This window comes from Vombatus ursinus, unplaced genomic scaffold, assembly GCF_900497805.2.
Source record: "Vombatus ursinus unplaced genomic scaffold, bare-nosed wombat genome assembly UNPS02008614.1, whole genome shotgun sequence".
Lineage (NCBI taxonomy): Eukaryota > Metazoa > Chordata > Mammalia > Diprotodontia > Vombatidae > Vombatus > Vombatus ursinus.
Window position 1 is genome coordinate 544266 of NW_020948392.1, and position 25316 is coordinate 569581.

At 34.0% G+C, this 25316-nt stretch overlaps 1 protein-coding gene across 4 annotated transcripts in view; it reads left to right on the top strand.

Annotated features, from left to right (window-relative positions):
- LOC114034228 (chromodomain-helicase-DNA-binding protein 1) overlaps positions 1-25316 on the top strand; it is a 118445-nt gene that overhangs the window by 43288 nt on the left and 49841 nt on the right. For all 4 annotated transcript variants that reach the window (XM_027849827.1, XM_027849828.1, XM_027849829.1 and 1 more), the window contains exons 9-16: positions 11027-11127; positions 11293-11471; positions 12717-12844; positions 17495-17711; positions 17834-17923; positions 20412-20602; positions 21098-21286; positions 23709-23871. In XM_027849827.1, coding sequence (XP_027705628.1) covers positions 11027-11127; positions 11293-11471; positions 12717-12844; positions 17495-17711; positions 17834-17923; positions 20412-20602; positions 21098-21286; positions 23709-23871 — 1258 coding nt within the window. The remainder of the gene's footprint in view (positions 1-11026; positions 11128-11292; positions 11472-12716; positions 12845-17494; positions 17712-17833; positions 17924-20411; positions 20603-21097; positions 21287-23708; positions 23872-25316) is intronic.

Sequence of the window (25316 nt, forward strand, 5' to 3'; positions counted from 1 at the left end):
CTTGATACTCCTTCTCTCTTTCTGACTTTACAGTTTTCTACTGAAGATTCATTTCTTTCCTGCTGGATCTTTCTGTGTTATACAGTTTTCATTGCTGAAGTATATGGGCAATTGTTTGTTTTTTTTTTTTTTCCTTGTCTTGTATGCTTATTTGACTACATCAGTATAGACTTTATCATTACTTGATGGCTACCCCTTAATAATAATAGCTAGTATTTTTCTAGTACCTACTATGGGCCAGACTTGAGTGCTAAGTGCTTTACAAATATTATTTCATTTGATACTTACAGCAACCCTTATCTCCATTTAGGAAACTGAGGCAAACAGAGGTTAAGTCACTTTCCCAGGGTTATACAACTAGTAAGTGTGAGGTGAGATTTGAACTCAGGTCTTCAGACTCCACTCCCTCTACTCTATCCCCTACTATGTAGCTGCCTCTGATGTACAACTACCTCGTCTTTTATCTGGATCATTGCACGTTAAGTAACCATAGTCTCTGCCTTACAGGTTCCCCCTGGAATGTTCCCTTTACTATACAGGCTGAAGTTTACCTCTGTTCAGTAGTACACGTGGCTATAGAAAAGACCTCACCTTTAAAAGGTGGACCAGAGGGGTTAAGTCACTGTAAGGCAAGATAACCAAGTGTGCCACAAAGTGTTTTCTTGTTACTTTTGGCTATATAACGAAACCTTTTTTTATTCATCTCTCCATGGTTCCCCTTTGAGCTCTCCTTCCATTTGCCTGGTATTGATTTACACCACCTCCTTTTTTATTTTTGACAAGGAATGTTAGTTCATAGATATATGCTTTAATTCCTCTTGGACTGATTTAATTTATAAGTTGTTACAGATTTAGATTCCTAACAGTGTTGTTAGTTGATTTTAAAATTGCATTTGTTAATACCTTCTGCATATTTTCCATGAGTCCACTGAGTTCTGGTACCATATTGGTAACAGAAGACAGCTATGTAGGACTAAGGACCATTGTGCATTTTTGTCTGTTTTATGAATTGGAGGATAGTAGATAAAGAGCTGGTCTTGGAGTCAAGGTGACTTGGGTTCAAGTCTGACCTCTGCCATAAACTGGCTGTGTGGTCTTGGGTAAGTACTCAAGCCTTTCAGACTCCCAGGCAAGTCTCTAGGACAGTAAGGTGCAGCACAATTGCCATTTTGCATAGGTGGAGGGAATTTCTTCACAGGAGCTTCCTATGCCAATGATATCATGGATCCACACCCTATTTTCATGAGTTGCTATGGCCAAAAAAGATAGGTCAACATTACTTCATAATATGCCATAAAATTTTTAATTTGTGACACTTAGTTCTGAAATTTTACTTAGAAATTATATAGTATATTTGAATTATCAGAAATTTCAAATTTGTGATTTCTAAATGAATGAATTGTAATTGCAGCTAGGTGGTACAGTGGGTAAAGTGCTGGGCCTGAAGTCAGGAAGATTCATCTTTCTGAGTTCAAATCTGTACTGACACTTACTTGCTGTGTGACAGTGGGCAAGTCACTTAACCCTGTTTACTTCAGTTTTCTCATCTGTAAAATGAGCTAGAAAAGGAAATGGCAAACCAATTGAGTATCTTTGCCAAGTAAAGTACCAAATGGGGGCACAAAGAGCTGGACACAGCTGAACAACAACAACAATAATTATAATTGCTTCTATTTTTCACATTTTGGTTCAACTCACAGGGCTGTGAGATTTGTTTAGTTTCTTTAATAGTTCATGGAATCTGTGATCTAATAGATGTGGGTACTCCTTCTAGTCATGCAGATTGCAATGCTCTCCGTTCCTGCTCATCTTCTGCAGTTCTGGTTTATGTCTTTCCATAAATCTCCCATAAAGGGCCCAACAACGGTGCTGGGCCTTCATCATTATCTCTTGACATTACATGAATACTGGTCTATCCATTGGTTAGCCCTAATTTTCATTGTATTACTGCCTCATTTCTTTGTCCATTTGTACATTCTTTTGACGATGTCCTTTATACTACTTGCCCTACTTGCTTAGAATATGTATGTAACTCCCCATTTCTCTCATGGTCCTTTCCACTGCCCTGTAATGAACTTGGTAAATTCTTATTCTAGGACATATAGGCATGTTTGGTGTTATAAGAATGAACCTTTATTTCAGAGACAGTCTTAAGGTCACTAAAAGAACTGAATTTTCCTCGATAACAAGTTCAACTTGTTTCCTCCCTGCCCCCACCTTTTTTTTTTTTTTTAATTCTGCATCCAGCATGTTGTTCATTTGCATGTCATCAAAGTTCTGTGTCCTAGTGAGAGAGATCTTTTGGTGGACTATCCAACTGCATATCCTCATCTGGATTATTAGCATTTTTAAAATTTGAGTGATTTTTTTTTTTCCTGTATGGGTTTTTAGGCTAACTCTAATAACATCTTTTAAAAGGCTCTGCAGTATTTCCAGGAGTGATAGGATCAGCACGAAGAAATTAACAAACAAGTACACCTGGAGGACCTTTCCACCTAAAGTGAATTTCTCTTTGTTCTGGATGTCATCCATAACAGTGGCAAATAGATTTCACGAGCACATACCTTTCTACTTTATGCTTTCCTTGATGTTAAAGATTATAGGGTAGCCAAGGAAAATACTTAGTAGTTAGATTTTTCAAGGGATCTTGTAGATATCTTATTGAATAAGAACCCTTTCAGTTGGCATTTTGCTATATTCATAATTTTTTTTAGTAGGCCAGTCAAGTACAGTGAAATCTTTCTGTACCTGTCATTTTAGTTATATGAATGTAAAGGTAAAGTAGCTAAAGAAATTTTTTTTGCAAAATATTTATTTTTCTCACCTATCAAATGTCCTTGATGCATTTGTAGATTCTCATAAAAAATTACAGAAGTGATAAAGGAAGCTTTTATATTGGTAGTTACTGTTATTTTTGAGGCTCCTTTTTATTTATTTATTTATTTTTTATTTTTTATTTTTTTGGTTAGGCAGTGAGATTAAGTGACTTACCCAGGGTCACACAGCTAGTAGGTGTTATGTGTCTGAGGCCGGCTTTGAACTCAGTTCCTCCTGAATCCAGGGCCTGTGCTCTATCCACTGCGCCACCTAGCTGCCCCCTCCTTTTTATTTTTAATTTTTTTTTGTTAAATATTTCCCAGTTACATGTAAACATATTTTTAACAGTTATTTTTAAAATTTTGAGTTCCATATGCTCTTCATCTCTCCCACCCAACCCTGCTCCTTGAAAAGGCAAGCAATTTGATTTTAATTATACATGAGGTCATGCAGAACACATTTCCACATCAACCAAGTTGCAAAATAAAGAAAATTTTTTTAAAAGTATGCTTCTATCTGCATTCAAGAGTTCATCAGTTTTCTCAGGATGAAGGAGAGCATTTTTTATCATGGGTTCTTTGGAAAAGTCTTTCACAGTTGATGATCCTTATAATATTGCTGTTGCTGAGTACAATGTTCTCCTGGTTCTTCTGACTTCACTTTGCATCAGTTCATGTAAGTCTCCCCAGGTTTTTCTGAAACCTTCCCCCCACATCATTTCCTATAGGACAGTAGTATTTCATTACAATCATATACCAGCTTATTCAGCCGTTCCCCAATTGATGAGCATCCCTTCAATTTCCGATTCTTTGCCTCAACAAAAAGAGCTGCTATAAATGTTTTTTTGTACAAATAGGTAATTTCCCCTTTTATTTGATTTCTTTGAGATATATACTTAGTAGTGATATTGCTGGATCAAAATGTATGCAGTTTGATGGCCTTTTTGGCATAGTTCCAAATTGCTGTCCAGAATGGTTGGATCAGTTCACAACTCCACCAACAGTGCATTAGTGTCCCAGTTTTCCCACATCTCCAACATTTGTCATTTTCCTTTTCTGTCATATTAACCAATTTGATAGGTATGAGGTGGTACCTCAAAGTTGTTCTAATTTGCATTTCTCTAATCAGTAGTGATTTAGAGCATTTTTTCATGTGACTGTAGATAGCTTTGAGTTCTTTGTCTAAAAACTGCTTGTTCATATCCTTTTAATGTTCATCAACTGGAGAATGGCTCTTATTTTTATAAATTTCACTCAGTTCTTTATATATTTGAGAGATGAAATCATTATCAGAGAAATTTGCTGAGAAAATTTTTTTCCCAGTTTCCTGCTTGCCTTCTAATCTTGGCTGCGTTGGTTTTGTTTGTGCATTACATAACTTCATGTAATCAAAAGTATCTTCAAAATCAAAAAGGAAACTTCATGTAATTCCTTCTTTCTTGTTAGACAAAGACTCTTTCCTTATCCATAGATATGACAGGTACATTTTGCTATGGTCCCCTAATTTATTTATGCTATCATCCTTTATGTCTAAAGCATTTATCTGTTTTGACCTTATATTGGTATGGTGTGAGATGGTTGGTCTAAGCCTAGTTTCTGCCAAACTGCTTTTCAGTTTTCCCAGCAGTTTTTGTCATTTTTTTTTTTGAGTTCTGATCCTAAAATCTTGGATTTTGAGTTTATCAAACACTAGTTTTCTATGGTCATTTCATTACGGTGCATCGCATGCCTAATCTATTCCACTGATCCACGATTCTATTTCTTAGTGAACACCAGATTGTTTTGATGATTACCACTTTGTAATATAGTTTGAAATCTGAAACTTCTAGACCACCATCCTTAACATTTTTTTTCATTGATTCCCATAATATTCTTGAACTTTTGTTTTTCCAGATGAGTTTTGTTACTATTTTTTCTGGCTCTATGAAATAATTCTTTGGTATTTTGATAGTATGGCACTGAATAATAAGTAAATTAACTTAGGTACAGTTGTCATTTCTGTATTATCTTGATCAATCCATGAGCAATTGATATTTCTCAAATTGTTTAGATCTGTCTTTATTTGTCTGAAAAGTGTTTTATAATTGTGTTCATGTAATCCCTGGGTTTGTCTTGGCAGTTAGACTCTCAAGTATTTTTTGTTGTCTACAATTATTTTGAATGGAATTTCTCTATCTCTTCCTGATAGGTTTTGTTGATAGAATATAGAAATGGTGATGATTTATGTGGGTTTATTTTATATCTTGCAACTTTGCTGAAATTGTTGTTTCAACTAGTTTTTAGTTGATTCTCTTAGGTACTCTGGTATCTCATCAAAGTATATCTCCAAAGAGTGATAGTTTTGTTTCCTCTTTGCCTATTTTTATTCCTTCAGTTTCTTGTCTTATTGCTATAGGTAGCATTTCTAGTTCAGTATTGAATGATAGTGGTGATAATGGACATCTTTGCTTCATTCCTGATTTTAATGGAAGGCTTCAAACTTAATCCCTGTTACAGATAATGCTTGCTGATGGTTTTAGATAAATATTATTTATCATTTTAATGAAGACTCTATTGATTCCTATGCTTGCTTGCTTTTCACTTTCTTCTTACATTTAATTTTTACTTTCAATTGCATGTAAACAAATTTTTTTTTTAATTTGAGTTCCAAATTATCTTCCTTCTCCTCTCTTTCTTGAGAAGGCATGCTATTTGTACAAATTGAAATGTGCAGTCATGCAAAACATTTCCATATTAACCATGTAGCAAAAGAAAACAGAGGCAAAAAAAACCCAAAAACTGAAAATTGTAAAAAAAAGTTTAAAAAGTATTCTTGAATATGCATTCAGACTCCATCAGTTCTTTCTCTGAATGTGAGATAGTATTTTTCATCTTGATTACTTCAGAATTGTCTTGGATCATTGTATTGCCAAAAATAACTAATTCATTCACAGTTGATCTTTCAGCAATATTACAGTTACTATATACAATATTCTCCTGGTTCTGCTCATTTTGTTTTGTATCAATTCCTGTAAGTCTTCCCAAGTTTTTCTGAAAGTATCTTGCTCATCATTTCTTGTAGCACAATAGTATTCGGTCACAATCATATACCACAACTTATTCAGCCATTCCTTAATTGATGGACATCCCCTCAATTTTTAATTCTTTGCCACTATAAAAAAAGCTGTTGTAAATATTTTTGTACATACAGGTACTTTTTTTTTCCTTTGATCTCTTTGGGGTACAGACCTATTAGTATTATTGCTGGGTCAAAGGGTATGCACAGTTATATAGTACTTTTGGCATAGTTCCACATTGCTCTCCAGAATGATTAGATCACACTTCACAATGCACAACAGTGCATTGGTGTCCCAATTTTTCTACATCCCTTTGAACATTTGTCATTTTCCTTTTCTATCATATTAGCCAATCTGTTATGTATTTGGTAGTACTTCAGACTTGCTTTAATGGGCATTTCTTTAATTAGTAGTGATTTAGAGCATTTTTAATATGACTTATAGGTAACTTTGATTTCTTCTTCTGAAAACTGCCTATTCATATCCTTTGATCATTTATCATTAGGGGAATAATGTACTCAGTTCTTTATATATTTGAAAAATGAGGTCTTGCTGTAAAATCCCCCCCCCCCCAGTTTCCTGCTTTCCTTATACTCATGGTTGCATTGGCTTTGTGTGTGCAAAACGTTTTTAATTTGATGTAATCAAAATTACCCATTTTTATGTCTTGTAATGCTCTCTATTTCTTATTTGGTTCTCAATTCTTCCCTTATATATAAATCTGACAAAATATTTCATGCTCCCCTAATTTGCTTAGATACACCTTTGATGTCTAAATCACATACCATTTTTACCTTACTTTAGTATATGGTATGAGATGTTGATCTGTATTTACTTTCTGCCTAACTGCTTTCTAGTTTTCCCAGCAGTTTTTGTCAAATAATGATTTTTTTGTCCCCAAATCTTGGATCTTTGGGTTTGTCAAACACTAGATTACTGTGGTCATTTACTGCTGTGAATTGTGTACCTATTCCACTGATCTGTCACTATTTCTTAGCCAGTTCCACATTGTTTTGAATGATTGTTGCTTTGTAATACAGTTTGAGATCTGATACTGCTAAGCCACCTTCCTTCAGGTTTGGTTGTTTTTTTTTCTTTGGGTTTTTTTTTTTTTTCATTGATTTCCTTGATATTCTTGACCTTTTGTTCTTCCAGGTGAATTTTGTTATTTTTTTCTAGCTCTATAAAATAATTTTTGGGTAATTTGATTGGTATGGCACTGAATTATAAGTAAACTAATTTAGGTAGAATTGCCATTTTTATTATCTTAGCTTAGCCTACCCATGATCAATATTTCTTTAGTTGTTTAGATCTATCTTTATTTGAGTGATAAGTATTTTGTAATTGTGTTCATGTAGTTCCTATGTTTGGCTTGGCAGGCAGACTTCCAAGTACTTTATGTTGTTTGCAGTAATTGTAAATGTAATTTCTCCTTCAATATCTTCTTGCTGGACTTTGTTGATAATATATAGAAATGCTAATTTATCAGAGTTTAATTTATAACCTGCAACTTTGTTGAAACTGTTAATTATTTCAACTAGTTTTTTTAGTTTATTCTTTAGGGTTCTCTAATTATACCATCATAGCATCTGCAAATAGTGAGTTTTGTTTCCTCGTGGCCCATTCTAATTCCTTAAAATTCTTTTTTGAAATAAACTTCATTCCTGATCTTATTTTCAGCTTATCTGCATTACAGATAATGCTTGCTGATGGTTTTAGATGGATACTACTTAACATTTTAAGGAAAGCCCTGTTTTTTCTTATGCTTTCTAGTGTTTTTAATAAGTATGAATGTATTTTGTCAAAAGCTTTTTCTGCATCTATTGAGATAATCATATGATTTTTGATGGTTTTGTTTTTTCATGTGGTTATTTATGCAGATAGTTTTCCTAATATTGAAGCAGCATTGCATTCCTGGTATAAATCCCACCTGGTCATAGTGTATGATCTTTGTGGTATGTTGCTGTAATCTCCATTGCTAGTATTTTATTTAAATTTTTTGCACTGATTTTCGCTAAGGAAATTGGCCTATAATTTTCTTTCCCTGTTTTTGCTCTCCCTGATTTTGGTCCCAAAGCTATATAAAAGAATTTTGTAGGACTCCTTCTTTAGCTATTTTTTAGAGTAATTTATATGGTATTGGGATTTTTTTTTTTTAGGGAGTTCATTGATGGCTTGTTCAATTTCTTTTTCTAAGATAATGTTATTTAAATCTTCTGTTTCCTCTTCTTTTAATCTGGGCAGTTTATATTTTTGTAAATACCCATACATTTCACATAGATTGTCAGTTTAGCTGACATATAATTGGGCAAAAGCACTCCTAGTAATTGCTTTAGTTTCATCTTCATTGGAGATGCATTTACTCTTTTCATTTTTGATACTGGTAATTTGATTTTCTTTCTTTTTTTTTAATCAAATTCAGCAATGGTTTGTCTATTTTTTTTAACAAAAACTAGCTCCTGTTTTCTTTATTAGTTCAAAATTTGTTGTTTTTTTTACTTTTATTAATTTTTAATTTGATTTACAGGATTTCCATTTTAGTGTTTAATTGGGTATTTTTATTTTGTTCTTTTTCCAGTTCTTTTTAATTACATGGCCAGTTCATTGATCTGCTCTTTCTTTCTTTTATTGATGTCTGCATTTAGAGATATAAATTTTCTCCTAAGTACTGCTTTGCATCCCAAAAATTTTGGAATGTTGTCTTACTGTCATTCTCTTTGATTAAATTATTGCTTGTTTTTATGATATGTTGTTTTTTTCTACTCATACCTTAGGATTAGATTATTTAGTTTCCAGTTATTTTTGATCTGTTTCCACAACCTTGTATTGAATTTAATTTTATTATATTATGATCTGAAAAAGATGCATTCAATATTTCTTTTCTGCATTTAGTTGTAAGGTTTTTATGCCCTAATACAAAGTCAATTTTTTGTGAAGGTGCCATGTACAGCTGAGAAAAAGATATATTCAGTTTTCTCTAGATGTTTATCGTATCTGCCTTTTCTAAGATTCTATTCATCTCCTTGACTTCTTTCTTATTTATTTTATTTTAGATTTATCTATGTCTGAAAGGGAAAAATTGAGGTCCTCTACTAGTATAGTTTCACTATCTGTTTCCTCTTGTAATTCATTTAATTTTTCTTCTGAGAATCTGGATTCTATGCCATTTGGTGCATATATGTTTAGTATTGATATTACTTCATTGTCTTAGTTTCTTTTAGTAAGATGTAGTTTGCCTATTTATTTCTTTTAACTAAATCTATTCCTGCTTTTACTTTATCTGAGATCGTTATTGCTATATCCCTATTTTTTTTTTTACTTCAGCTGAAACATAATAGATTTTGTGTCTTTTTGTGTGTTTCTTATAAACAAAATATTGGGGCAGCTAGGTGGCGCAGTGGGTAGAGCTCCAGCATTGGAGTCAGAAGGACCTGAGTTCAAATCCAGCCTCAGACACTTGACACTTACTAGCTGTGTGACCCTGGGCAAGTCACTTAACCCCGATTACCTCACCAAAAAACAAAATAATAATAATAATAATAATAATAATAATAATAATAAAATATTGTTGGATTTTTCTTTCCAATCTGTTCTGCAGTCTGTTTCCATTTTATGGGTAAATTCTTCCTATTCACATTCATGGTTTTGATTACTAACTGCATTTCCCTCATCTAATTTTCTTCTTTTTATCATTCTCTCTCTTTTTATCCAGTCCCTCCTCTAACGTCTGCTTTGCTTTTGACCATTGCCTTCTTTTATGTGCCCTCCTTTTTATCATCTCTCCAGTTTCTCTTAATTTTCTTCCTTTGCTTTCATTTCTTTACCTAATTTTTCCTCTATCACTCTTTTCTGATTTTGAAGTGTGTGTGTGTGTGTGTGTGTGTGTGTGTGTCTTCGTATCTTCTTTTTTGGCTTATTCAGTTTTGTTTTTCCTCTCAGAAGCTTCTTTGCTCATAGCTCTTTTGACTTTATTGTCTTCTGAGTTGATCTTCCCTGTCACCATAATAACTCTTTATGGTCAGGTTCTTTTTTTGTTGTTTGCTTATTTTTAATCCACTATTTCTTGATTTGCAACTTTATGCTAATGCTGTACTTTGTTTCAGGTATGGAAGGGCAGGGAGAGACTCCTTCTTAAGCTTTAGGCTTTTTCCACGCTATAATTTTCAGTGATAACTTCAGGGGTTTCCAAGTTTTCCTTGCTTCCAAAGTAGTGTAATCTGGGGAGAGGTGTGGTTACTGCCCTATTGGTCTGCACTCTGGTCCTTATCCAGGAAAGTGTCTTGATTACTTAGGATGGCAATTGATAACTGCTCCTCAGGACCCACCTCCCTTGGTACTAGAAGTTTGATTGGCCCTCAGGATCTCTACTCCTTTTCACCTTTGACCTATGTCTTAGCAGTGGATAGAAACAATAAAGTTGCCACACAGTTGCCCCTCAGGGTACCCACACCCTCTTGGCTGAAAGTGCTCTTCACTCCCCTTGAACTATTATGACCCAGAAGAGGGTATTGGCATTGGGTTTGCCAAACAGTATTTTGTCCTGCATTCACCTCTAGCACCGAGGCACCCTGTAATCTCTCTGACCAGTTGCCAGGCTTCCTTACCATCTCTGGCTTGAGATCTCCCAAAGCTGCTGTTGCTTCTGTCACTACCACCCAGTCCCACCACTGGTTATTTCATTCACATGGGCTCCAGGCCAACCTCCTCTTCTGTTTCACAGAGCTCTCTTTCCAGCTTCCTATGTTGTCTTGGTCTAGAAGGATGTCTCACTCAGATCTTTTGCTTGCACTGCCACTCTAGAATTCAATTTAAGGCATTATTTTAAAGTTGTTTCTAGGGGAATGTTGGGAGAGCTTGGCTAAGTCCTTTTTTTTACTCTGCCATCTTTGCCAAGGTTCCTTTTTAAGAAAAATTATAAATTTTCACATTTTTGTCATGCTTTCAGTATCCTCCCCTTTTTGATATTTTGAGAAAGCCTTGAAAATTGTATTGCTTCCTTCATGAACCTGTTTATACTTTGTTTAGTCTTGCTGCTCTTCCCAGCTTTTTTTTCTATACCATTTCTTATTGCTAATATAGCATGTCTTAAGAATTCACTAAGAAGAAAAATTATTAAACTGCCAAATGAAATGTGAAATATTGTTTGTTTCTTAGGTTGAAAAATGCTTCTCCAGAAGATGTGGAGTATTATAATTGTCAGCAAGAACTTACAGATGATCTACATAAGCAGTATCAAATAGTAGAGAGAATAATCGGTCAGTAATCATATTATTTTCATTACATTTACATGTCTCCTCTTTATGCTTTGCTAATTTTCAATGAGAAGTTGTCATCTCCATAAATAATTCTATTTTTTGATTTATGGTTCTGCTAAGAGGAAACATAAATATAAAAACTAACATAGTGTCTATATTTTACAGCTCATTCCAATCAAAAATCAGCAGCTGGGTATCCTGATTATTATTGCAAATGGCAGGGCCTCCCATATTCAGAGTGTAGCTGGGAAGATGGGGCTCTTATTTCCAAAAAGTTTCAGCCACGCATTGATGAATATTTCAGCAGGAATCAATCCAAAACCACTCCTTTTAAAGATTGCAAAGTAAGTATAATTGAAATTTTCTAATATACTTAAGTAATAATTATAATTACATTTCTGAGGCCCAAAACCTGGAAACAGTAATAAAAAGGTTTTGTTGGTTGATTAGCCCAGGTTTTAGATATGCAACTTGGGTATATTTGTGGCTTGATAGTTCTGCAGGTTGCTAATGCGAATAAGGGGTCTTACAGTTGGGGAAATTAGGTAGAACAAATGAGTAGAGTTAGATGTGATGAGTGTGTGGTTGGAGAAAGTTGGACCATTCAGGAATGGCAGACAAAACTGATGGCAAAGTTGTTATAAGAAATAAAAATGCCATTTAACTGAACATATGCCATACCTCAAAAAATGAGACCTGTTTTAAAGGGTAAAGAAATGATGTGGAAATATATATGAAAACTAAACATATTATAAGCTAAATAAGTTTTCTTAAATCAGGTTCAAAATATAAATGTATGTTCTTGATTGATATCATAAATAAAAGGGTATTGACTTACAAAATAATGGGTTATTTGCTATGAGAAAAGAGGGAACAAAAAGTTGAGTGAAAAAATTGATGAGGGAGACAGTAAAAAAATCTTATGCAAGACAAGAATTTCTTCATGGAGTGTATATATTGGCAATTTATTTTATTTTATTTGTTTCTTTATTGTCCTTTCTGTTCAATACTTTATTGTCCCACATATTATTGTTTTCTTTATTGTCCTATAGGACTGAGAGCTTAATTTCGGTTCTTATTGAAAGTGTAATCAAATGATAATTATAATTCTTAACTGGCAAGTTAGATAGAAAAGCCAAGATTTCAGTGGCAATGACTTTACTTTCAAACTTTTCTTGCTATTTTTGTCTTGTTTTGTTTTGTTTTGTTTTTAATCAGGTCAGTGACAGTTCATATATATTGAGTTGAACTTGGCATTGCCATTGCTTGTGATTTTTAGCTGCTTAATGTGTGATAAATATCAAGGGGAACTTCAAATGTTTCATTAACAGTTGTGGTATTTGTCAAGAAAGACAATGCACTCTATTATTCTACCTTTCTATTACCTATTCTACCTTGGACTAAATAAAGTCTTTTTCAATGGTATTATCAACTATTTTTTGCAGTCATGGAATCATTAAAGTTTTGTCTGTGATGACTGACGTTAATAGGGTAGTTTGGAAATTTATGGTGATATCCAAGATTATTATCAATGTAACTAAGTATTGATTCTTATGTTTGGTAGTTCTGTAATCCTTATTTCTCCCAAGGTACTAAAACAAAGGCCAAGGTTTGTTGCGCTGAAGAAGCAACCATCCTATATTGGAGGACCAGAAGGTTTAGAATTAAGAGATTATCAGTTGAATGGTCTAAATTGGCTTGCTCATTCTTGGTGCAAGTGAGTATGCTAAGAATATTCTTTTTCAGATTCATAGAGGACATTTTGAATTTAGAACAGATATAAATATGATTTCCAAAGATTTACTTTTAACAATGAACAGTGGAATAACTGTAAGCCATTATTGGAAAGGGACAGATTGTAGAAAGGGAACAAGCATTTATTAAGTGCCTTTTATGTGCCAGGCACTGTGCTAAGCTCTTTACAAATATTATCTCAGATATTGCCCCATAATGTCCCTGCTCTGTCCTTTAGAAATTACTTTTCAGCAATTATTTTTCAGGTAATTTTAAGTGGCAATAGACTTGGAGGTAGAGGATATTCCTTTGAACTGGACTTTGCCTCTTTGGGTCTCTACTTTCCTGGGACCCTTTTCATACTTATCTCTATTTCTTCTCTCAATTCCACTAATAGCACCACCAATTTACAGCCCAATTCAAGGTGCTCTGTATCTTCCCTACTTTTTCTAAAGTCTTCTCTGCTTTTTCTCTCTTTAACAGGTAACTGATTATCATCTAGTTACCACATCTTCAACCCTGATCCATTATGAGTTTTCTACACCAGTCCTCCAACACTTACCCTTTTTACTATTCTTCAGTTGCCATTGTCTTTCTTACCTAATTCTTACCCTCATGCTTGAATTCAGCCATATCTTTCTTTTCCCATTTTTCCTTCTGATAGTCATTTGCTTTTTTCAAAATTGACTAATAGTTATTTAAAGGAACTATGAAAATACTTCAGTTTTGTATGTTTTATATGTTTATGTGCTTATGCTAATCAAAAAATTGTTTTTCATTAAATCAAATTAAGGATTTCCTTCTATAGCCCTTTATGCTCAGAATTTTTTAAAGTTAAAATGTTATAGCACGTAAATGAAAACTTATTTTCTTATACTACAGGTTATATAGAGCAGAGTTAAGCTAGAATAGTGGTTTCCAAACTTTTTTGATCACTTACCTGACCAGTAAAATATTTTTGAGCACTCCTCTATCATATGTATATTTGTTTCTTCATAAATGATATACATGGCCTATTGTACTGATATATTCAGTGTAATTCAGAAAAAAACGGACAATTAAAAGTATGACTAAAAAGATGAAGCAAGCCATATTTTCAGTTATTTAAAAATGGTACAAAAGTACTTTTTGGTATAACAAAAAAATCAGTATTTCTAGTGAGGGTAGCATGTACTCAAATGTTTATATTTCAAATAATCTTGATAATTTCACTTTTTTTGGCTGACTCGTTAGATCTGTCATCATTTTTACTTTGTAATATGGCACACAAAGAGTTCATACTAAAAATAAGTAAAGAGTTTCAGCTCTACCATTTTCTCATTTCATTTGTAGTCGCATTCAATCTGTGCTTTCATTGTAGAAAACTTTTAGGCCACTTTATGCCTTAATAATTTTTAAAAGAGTTTATTTAGTTAGTGTTAGAAAGTGTAATCCATAAATCCACTTAAAGCAGATTCATGTAAACTTAATATGTTATAATACAATGAAAGCAAATGAACACGTAAAAAGTGCCTCTATCATCTCCTCCACGTTGTAGAATTTCCACTCCTTCCCTCTGAATACTTCCTAGGACACATGCATATTAAATATTAGTGCAGCTTAATTTGTTTTTGGGTTAAAAAATAAATATAAATAGAGGTTCTCATAGTTTCTTCCTGCATTGCCATGACCTGTCCTTCCCCACCTCCTCAAGTACACACAGAAATAATACTATAATAGATCTTATCATTACTCACAAGTGTTCCATTGCCATATTAATGAACCTTCAGACTCTCTCTACACCTCAAGTTCACCTTACCTATGGGATGACTAAAGCATATGAGTTGATATTCCCTCATGCATCCTAGCATCCCAGTTCCTCAATCTACTCAACTTGATTACTTGTTCCTCCACTTTACAAACTAAAAAAAATTTTTTTTTGTTTTGGAAAATATAGTCATTTTGAATTTTTAGATGTTATTTGTTATATTATATTATTTAAAATACATTTAAAACTTATCAGTTTTAATTTTTATATGGTAATGTTAGTAGATAATAACCCACATAAACAAAAGCTCTTTGGGGTCCTTAATAATTTTTAAGAGTGCAAAGGGAGTCCTAAGACCAAAAAGTTTGAGAACTCCTGTTTTAGATGATTCCCAGATCCATATATCCAGCCTTAGTTTCTCTTGAACTCTTAGTTCCACATCACCCAGCTACCTTTTGGATTTCTCAAACTCAGTGTCTCATAGTTGTCTCAAACTCACTATATCCATTGAAACTGTCCCATCTTTCAAATCTCCTTACTACAGTCAAGGGTACCACCATCCATAGATGTTTGCAACCTTAGTGTCATCCTCAACTTCTTGCCTGGATTTATGCAACTGTTTTTTAATTGCACTTCTTTACTAAAAGTATCTTCCCACCCCAATCATACCAAAGTAGTTTTCCAAAAGTGCAAGTCTAATCATGTGTCCCTCCAATCCCCTTAATCAGTGAACTACAGTGGCTCCCTGTCTACCCAAGATCAAATATAAATTTCTCTTTTGGGCATTTAATGCTCTTCATAAACCTTTCCCTTCCTACCTTTCCAGTCTTCTTACACTTTATTCCTTTCCATACTCTCTATGATTCAGCCACAGTAGGCCTACTTGTTGTTTGTCACATCTTGGTGCCTTTGCACAGGTTGTTTCCTGCCCCACTCTCACCCTCAAGTCTGGAAACTTTTCTTCTTAATCTCTGCTTCTTAGAATTTTTGGCTACCTTAAAATACAGCTGAAATCTCACCTCCTGCTTGAGTCCTTTTACCATAAGCATCTAGTGCTTTCCCCTCGGAGGTTACCCTCCATTTACTCTATCGATGTATCAAATGAGATAATATATGTAAAGCACTGTACAAATCTTAAAGCACTGAATAAATGTTAGGCATTGTTATTATTCTGTCTTTTCTTGCATTGTTATATAGGTGATAACTCCTCTGTTAGAATGGAAACTCCTTAAAGGCAGTAATGGTTTTTGCCTTTCTTTTTGTCCGTAGTGCATTGCCTGGCACATTGTAAGCTCTTAATAAATGCTTGTTTGGTTGTCTCTTTATGGACTTTTTTGTTCTCTACCCCCCCCCCCGTGCACTCAACTTTGGACTTTGGAGAGCACTGATCTGGAGCAATATATTTCGACCTTATTTTTTTTTTTTTTTTTGACAGTGGTACATATTTTGGTTTGCCATGATTATACTCATGTAAATTTACCATTGCTTTTTACAAAGTTAGCTGTCAGACTCCCCTCTCTTCCCATTCAGACAGTTTAAGGAACTTTTTGATATCAGAGTGTTGAAGTGAAGAGTCTATATTTGGAGTCAAAGGACCTCAATCTAGTTCATGGCTCTCTTTACCTGCTTGATCTTGGGCAAGCCCCTTAACCTACCTGGATCTTAGTTTAATCAGCTGTCAGATATGGGTTAGCTAACTTCCTTATGTCTAATTCAGTGAGCTATGAAGATGAGGAGATCAGGATCACTTAGAGTTTATAAGGTGGGAGACCAATTTGGGCATATTGATGATTAAGAAGAATGTTGCTATTCCAGTGCACCAATAGTAAATTTAATCCATTATAAGTATTTTTTTGGGCTGAGCCTCCAATTTCATTAGAATTGTGAACTCTAATGAGGAAACCATACAACTGCAGATCAGCAGCTGTTCTGCAACTTAATGTCTTAGAGAGTCACCTAGAGCCTTACGAGATTAAGAGAGTCAGTCACCTAGAGCCTTGAAAAGATGAAATGTTGAGTGAGGGTCCCATAGACACTGTATATATGGGCAGGACTTGAGCCGCATCTCTCTTGCTCAGAGTCTAGCTCTCTATTAACTATTGCAAACTTATTTCTCCATTTTAAAAAGCAAACTTTACATACGTATAACTCAAATAGATATCTTACTGTCTTTGGTCTAGTATGTCACTTTTAGTTTTCCTTGAATAACTTGGCTGCAATTTTATAAGAATCTGATTAATTGTTTAGAAGCAATGGCTCAGAACCCATGATTCCTTATCTATTTCTTCTCTCAGTATAACATACTCATTTCTTCTACCATCTTGTTATTCTGCTGCCACTTGTCTCTGAAACATAACCCTGAAAGCCGGATAAGTTAATTAATCTTTTCTGATCCTTCTGTTTTAGTAATGATTACTTGATGGGAGAAGTCTTTTTTTTTACTTTTATTTAATAAGTATAGGCAGTTTTCATGCCTATACTTTCTCTTATGATCAAAAGAATGCTTTCCTTTGTAGAGTTCATCCTTGAAAAGAAGGCTACTAAGTGTTCTAAATCAGATGTAGGCTCTTTTATGGTAAAAATCTCAATCATTTGGCATGCAGGATGAGAAATGATAAAGAACACTTTCTCTCCTTTATCCCTCTCTTTTCCCTTTTTCTTCTTTTCTCCTATTTTCCTCTTTCTTTGTCATTTCTGGTTCATCATTCAGTGTTTTTGTCTTTGTCTTCCTTTCTTGTCTACAGGGAGCTCTTGGAAGGGACCATGATATTTTTGTATTGCTTTCAGCACTTATCACAGTGTCTTGTATATAATGGGTACTGAATAAATGTTTGTTAAATAAGTGTTTGATATATGGGAAAACACTTCTTTTCTTGTATTTTGTAGAGGAAATAGCTGTATACTTGCTGATGAAATGGGCCTTGGAAAAACAATACAGACGATCTCATTTCTTAACTATCTTTTCCACGAACACCAATTATATGGGCCTTTCTTGTTAGTAGTACCACTTTCCACACTCACTTCCTGGCAAAGAGAGATTCAGACATGGGCTCCCCAGATGAATGCTGTAGTCTATTTAGGGGATATTAACAGCAGAAATATGGTAAGTTGTTTCAGCGTAACTATAATAAGGCATATATCTCATTAGAAATGAGTAATTTTCAAAATTTGTTGCTATTTAGTATATTTTGTTTGAGACCATTTTCTGGTTTGTTTGATTGGTAGATAAGAACACATGAATGGATGCATCTGCAAACCAAACGGTTAAAATTTAATATTCTTTTGACAACTTATGAAATTTTACTGAAAGACAAGGTATGTAATGACTGGTAATTAAATAGGTCTTTTCTGGATATGTTGTTTATATTTTATAAGGTCATATATGTTGGCTAGACATTAGGAACCATTTCTATTAACATTATTTCTTGTGATGTCCATGGTACAATGTATTTGTAAACTCATAAAATTTGTTGATGGCTACTTTAATTTTTTTGTTTTTTGCTACTTTAGTTTTTACTATGTCAGTATAATTTAAATACCTCAAGAAAAAAATTGAATACTTTAATATCTTTAGCTATAAAATGATGATATAAAATGAGAAGATATGGACTTACATGCTTTCTAGACTACCTTCTAGGTGTGAAATTATGTTCCAATGGAGAGATTGCAGGACTTTGCAAAAGATCTAGTTCTAATCTTGACTGCCACTTTTACTAATTTTGAGTTTATGAGTAAGTCAGTGTGTCTTCAAGTGTCAGTATTCTCATCTGTGAAATGGGGATAAAATGTTCACTACCTACCTCATAGAGTTTTTGTCAGCAATATACTCTTGAGTTTATAATTATTATTGTTAGTGTTATTTTTGACAAGTGGCATAATTGATATAGGGCTTTACAATCAGGAAAACCTGGTTTAAGTGATACCTACTTGCTTTGTGGTGATGTGCAAGTCATTTGAACTTCTTAGTGTCAGTGATAACATTTTAAGATTTTAATTACTCATGACTTGCTGATTTGCATTGAGTTTCTGCAGCATAAGTTCCCCATCTTGATGAAATCACAGATCTTTACAAACAAAAAAGACACTTTAAAAAACCCTCTTCTTAGTGTTACCATGTCTTCAGCTTGATTAAATAACTGCTGATTAGCTTGGGAGAAGAATGGGCTAGTGGATTTGAGTACTTAGCAGAGAAGAACTAATATAGCCTAACTACCAAGGACCAAGTATGTCAAATGACCAAAAAAAAAAAAAAAACAACTTTGAAACAAAAATTTTCGTTGTATTATCTGTTTTCTTTGACTTATGCATTTTTTTTTAATGCACTGTATCAGTTGACATAACTTGGTCTTTCAAGGCATTATTCATTTCTGGTCCTTCTAGTGGTAAACCTGTACTCAGGTAAAATAAGAACATAAGAGAATAAATCATAGCCTGCCACTACTACTTTGCTTTATTCTTTTTTTTTTCTGTTGTCTGTCTCTAGTCCATTTCTGTGTTGACTTATAATCTCAAACAGAGAATGAGCCAGAGGTGAAACTCAAGATTGATGAATATTGTTAGGACCCCAGTAAAGGAAGCTGAAATTTCTTCATTTACAGCATTTATAAAGTCAGAGATTTAGACCTAGAAGAGACCTTAAAGGCCATCAAATTGAACTTTATTTTATAGATGATGAAACTGAAGCTCATAGGTATTAGCCAACTTTCCCAGGGACACACAATTATTACGTATCTAAGGCAGGATTTGAAATTACTTCTTTTCCAGTTCAATCCTTTCATTCTACATATTTTGCCATCTATCTCTTTTCATTATTAACAGTGCTGAGAGACAGTGAGAGTACAGGAATATTAAAAAGCACTCTTTGTTGTTTACCCCTCCCCTCAAAAGAAAAGGAAAAACCTCATTATGACAACAATACCACCAGTAAAGATAAGGTGAAAAAATTAAAAGCACTTAGGTGGCATAGTGGATAGAATGCCTGACTCCAAGTGAGGAAGACCTGAATTCAAATACCACCTTCAACACTAATGGTATGACCCTAGGCAAGTCATCTAATGGAGATTTTATTTCATGCTCTCATTTTCTGTAGAACTGAGATAATAATAGCACCTGTCTCATAGATTTGTTGTGAGGATCAGATGAAACAGATGATATATGTAAAGTGCTTTAGAAACCTTAAAGTGCTATAAAAATGCTAGTTGTGGTGGTGGTGGTGGTGGTTATTCGTGGTTGGGGAAAAGTTTGAGAATAAATATTCCTAAAATCCTCAATAACTACACAGATAAGAAAAGGGATAGAAAAACAGCATAGTCTGATGTACCCCTGAATATAGACCCTGGATCATATTCCCTAGCTTATACCCACTAAGTTAGTACCTACTAGTAGAAATATAACTTGCCCAAGGAATCAGCATGCTACAGTGAAAATAACATAGGTTCTGGACTCAGAGGACGCTGATTAGAATCCTGGTTTCGCTGCCTGCTATTACTACCTGTGCTATTTCAGACAAATCACTTAACTTACCTGATTCTCAGTTTTCCTCATGGAAAAGGAGAGTATTAGCCTACATGGCCTCTAAGATCCCTTCCAGTCATTGATCTAAGAAGATCCTGTGTTCACTCGTCTGTAGAAAATGTCTGGTGTAGTTAATATTTAATTAACTTTACACTTATTCATAATCATGTTATTCTGCCTTAGTTGTAAATTCTGGGAAAGTAGTTAGGAAAATTAAATTAAATTTCTATTTTGCATTTAAAAGTTTAAGTGATACCTTCTAACTGAAATATGTAATTTCATATTTAAGGCATTCCTTGGTGGCCTGAATTGGGCATTCATAGGTGTAGATGAAGCTCATCGATTAAAGAATGACGACTCCCTTTTATATAAGACCTTAATAGACTTTAAATCCAATCATCGTCTTCTTATTACCGGAACCCCTCTACAAAATTCCCTCAAAGAGCTCTGGTCTTTGCTCCACTTCATCATGCCAGAAAAGTAAGCCAACTATGAGAATGAGATTTCATTCTGGGTGTTAAAATTTTTTTTTCTATGTGCAATATGAAAGGGAAGAAGGTTTACACTTAATTGTAGTACTTAATGGTAAGGCCCCAGAACTTATTTCTGTAAGAAACATGTAAAGGGAAATGTTTTAATTTAGTGATTAAACACTGACTAAAGTCTGAAAATAATGAAAACACTTTTAAAGCTTTTACAGTGAATGCAACGTTCAGATATATTTCTTGTTTTTTTTTTTTTTAAAGACTTTCTGAAATTAATTAATGATTTAAATTCACCTTGACTCACAAGGTATTCTGTATTGGATTTCTTTGGGGTGGGAGGATTTTTCTGGAGTAGTATGGAATTCAAAGTTTGAGATATGTTATTACATTCATTTATGTCTATTACTTTTGTAAAAACTATATTTTTAATGATTTACTTTAAACCAAAGTTTTTATTTCCTTCAATAATGAGTCTAATCATGTTTTTAAGATTTTCTTCCTGGGAAGATTTTGAAGAGGAACATGGCAAAGGGAGAGAATATGGGTATGCAAGTCTGCACAAGGAACTTGAGCCTTTTCTGTTACGCCGAGTTAAGAAAGATGTAGAAAAATCTCTGCCTGCCAAAGTTGAGCAGATTTTAAGAATGGAAATGAGTGCGTTGCAGAAGCAATATTATAAGTAAGTTACATCACCCACAACACATTCTCAACTTTTTTGTATGTAAAAACCAGTTTGATTCTTGAATTGTTTAAGCAGTGTATTGCTGCGGGTCAGTCATTTTAGTTATCTCCAACTCTTCATGTCCCCATTTGGGGTTTTTGTGGAAAAATACTAGAATTGTTTGCCGTTTTACAGATGAGGAACTGAGGCAAAGATCACACAGGATCTTTTTGCCCAGGATCACACAGCTAGTAGGGTTTTGAGGCTAGATATGAACTCAAGCCCAGTTCTCTATCCACTTCACCACCTAGCTGCCTCAATAATGTATAGTTATGGATTAGTAAAAAAGTTTTCTCTTGTGCTGAGTTTATTGGACATAAGGGATGACCTTTTGAACAGCAAGTATCACAACAATCAGTAATGTATCCGCAAGATATGTTTGAAACAGTTATCCTCAGAGATCCTCAAGAAGAATTTATTTGCCCTATATTTTGGATTTAGTCTATGTTACTCCCCAGTTATTATAACCTTCAGTGGTTTCCCATTGGTAGCATAAATTCAATCTTGACTTCTTAACTTGGGATTTCAAGCCGTATACAATATGACTCCAGCCTACCTTTCCAAGTCTTATTGAATCTCTTGATGTACTTTGTGTTCTGGTCAAAATATACTAACATCCATATTGTAGGGATTAAAATAGCACCGTTAATAACTACATGCCCTCTAGCTTAGTCATTCACTTTTTCCAAAGTAAACAGTTGAATAAGGTGATCTCTTGAGGTCCTTACCTAGTTTTAGGAGGAATTTATCATTTACATCACAATTTAATTAAATTTGTTTTTCAGCAGTAAGGTTTTTTATTTCGTTTCAGCAAGCACTAATTAAATACCTACTATGTGCCAGAACAAAATCATTCCACATTCCTTGATTCAAGATATAACAACAGAAAAAAATCCTATTATTATAAACATCAGGCTAGGCATAAGATAAGGAAAATGTACATGTAACCTATGTGTTCATTGTGATGGAAGAGATCCAGCTCAGAGTACAAGTTGATAAGGGATTCCTTGTGAATTAGGAGGTCTCTTGTTGAGACTCCAGTTGCTCTTATTTGAGGGAGACATTGTATTGATTTTATCAAGTCCCACAGTATTGCAGAGCTTCCTAGAAGAGATCTGTAATCATTCAAAGGAGTTTGACCTGACCATCCTTATGGATAGAGAATGTCTTATTTTCCAGCTGGCAGCCTTTATTTGGTAGAGCTGGTATATTAGTATACATTTTTCAGACAAATTATAGATTGACAACAAGTTGATACCAGAGTTGAATAAAAGGAGAATTTGTTGGATTACCTTTAGAGAATTGCAAAGCTCCTTCAGTCATCCCGGGCTTCCCATGAAAGCAAAGGTGGCCTATGTTTTTTGTACAGGCATTCTACCAGTGAAGAAGTAAAAATGAGTATCACATAGAGGGCAGTGGAGAGGCATCTGAGGAGGCTGCAAAACATATCCAATGAAGAACCTGAAAGAGCAGAAGTAAAAGATGTCTCTATGGAAAATTAAATTATATAGAGAAGATGGCTCTTTCACATAATGAGGACCAGGGTTAACAGTTGTCAGCCCATGTGCTTCACTATTATCCTTGTTATATCCAGAGAAATTGAGGAATGTCTTCAGCATAGTGGCTTTGACTTCCTATAGCTAACTTAGCTGAAGACATGGACAAGATCTATGTAGGCAGGCATGAATGAGTTGTAATAATGAATTTCAGTATTAATGAGAACACAAATCTACCAAATTTTAGTATTTGCAAAGCACTTTCCTTGGTGCTGAGAATACAGAGACAAAAATGAAAGTCCTTTCAGGGAACAGCCACACATATATAGAAAAATAAATGCAAAAGGTATACAAAGTAATTCCTGGGTCAAGAGCAAAAAAAGGGGGATCAAGAGAGGAGTGTTATAGGGCATGACATTTGAAGGAAACTGTGGTGTAGAGGTGAAGAGGCAGTGTGTTCCAGGAATGGGGATAGCCTATGCAAAAACAGAGAGAAAGTTAGTTGAAATGTCTTAGATGAGGAACAACATTAAGGCCAATTTGGCTGGTCTGTAGAGTGTTAAAATGATTACTTGTTCAGTGTATTGAAACTCCTTTAGAACTTAGGGTAGAAAATTAACTGACTTTTTAGGCTTAACATCTTTTAATGGGGTCAGTGGTGTTTTGGGGAATATAATTCGATGTCTACTTAAGCAGAGAGATTTTCCACAAGAGCTCTGTATATCGATGAAAGCATAAATCCAGAATGAAAACAAAGAAACATAAAATAGCACCATTGAGGAATTCTACTGTAGTAAGCTAGGTTGTGCTATGAATTCCTTAAGATTTCACAAATGTATGTTTGTTTTCTAGTGAACATGCTACATCTATGATTTTTGTTTTAGATGGATTTTAACCAGGAATTACAAAGCCCTTAGCAAAGGTTCAAAGGGCAGTACCTCAGGCTTTTTGAATATAATGATGGAGCTCAAAAAGTGTTGTAACCATTGCTACCTCATCAAACCACCTGATAATAATGAATTCTATAATAAACAGGAGGCCTTACAGGTAAGATTTTGCGTATTATTATTTTGGATTTCAATAAAGCATTTCATGAGAGATTTACAGATGTTTGAATTTTCTGTTGAAATTTTTAATTTTTTGGCAATTACCCATTATTATTAGTTTGTTTTTAAATTTTATATTTGAATATAATAAGATACTTAAAGTTTATAAAATTAGTTTAGCAACTGTCTTTAATTGTTATATAAACATTTTAGTTGTATTGATATAGTTTTTACTCAAAAATTATTCTTGTGTATAAAAATTAACATTTGTACCAAATTGCCAAAGGTATTACTGGATTTTTGTTATGATGTGTCATGGCAAAGAAGTCAGTCTTTTAAATTAGAAAATATCCTTTCTAAAATGGAGTCAACTTAGAACTTTAGTATATAATCTAAAATTTATCAATAAGCCAAGTCCTGACTTCAGAATCAACTTCTCACTGGCAGAAAAAGACTCTAACCAGAGGTTAGAGCTAATTGCTGCTATTAAGCCATAAAGGAACATAACGTAAACATCAGCAGTAGTAAGCTGGTCTGTTTGTTCTGTATATCTTCTGCATATAAATTACAAGCAAAGTCTTAATTTTCTCAGAACCCTCATTATACAACTTTGTTTTGGGATGGTGGTAGATTTTATTCATTCAGTTATTCATTCATTCATTTATTCATTCATTTATTTATTTATTTTGCCAAGCCAGTACTTAGCCACATCTGGTTTTTGACATGCAGAGACCCTAGAATCATTTGTACCTATGGTCGTGTTGTAGAGCCTTTCCCCTTCCTTTTTAGTAATCATGTTAGAAATGTCCCTTTTAGATAAACTTCATTTAATAGGGTGAAAAGTACAGTTTTCTTTTAAAGTAGCTTTGGATTTAAAATCTGAAATGAGAAATGTTCAAGGTAAATTCCTTTAGAATGACTTAGAATCAGATTGTGAATTTCAAGTCTTAATTTCTTGCCTTATTTCCTTTAATACCAGGTCACTTTAAGTGGAATTAGCTGTGACTGTAGCATTTGACTTGATTGGGAGGTTTCTATTTCCCAGTCATTTTTTAGTGCCCCTTTCCAGATGAACACAGTCAAAATTGAAAGGAGATCCAGTAGCATTTGCTGCTTTTTTGGAGAGGGGTGTGGAATTTCATTGCAGTGGGGAAATCCTGGTAATCAAACTTAATCCATCAATTCAAGCAAACAACTGGTTTGTAATAAGAGTCCTGTTCACTTGCTTACTGGAGCAATAAGTAGTTTAGTAACTTGTCCATAATTGTATAACTATGTATAAAATGCAATACACTTGAGCTCAGATCTTCCTGAATATAAAGCCAGTTCTTTATTTACTATACTGTTTCCTCTCATTTTTTGTAACTTCAGAGGAAAAATAATGGTAATATTATAAAAATGTGTGTGTGTGTGTGTGTGTGTGTGTGTGTGTGTGTGTGTGTGTGT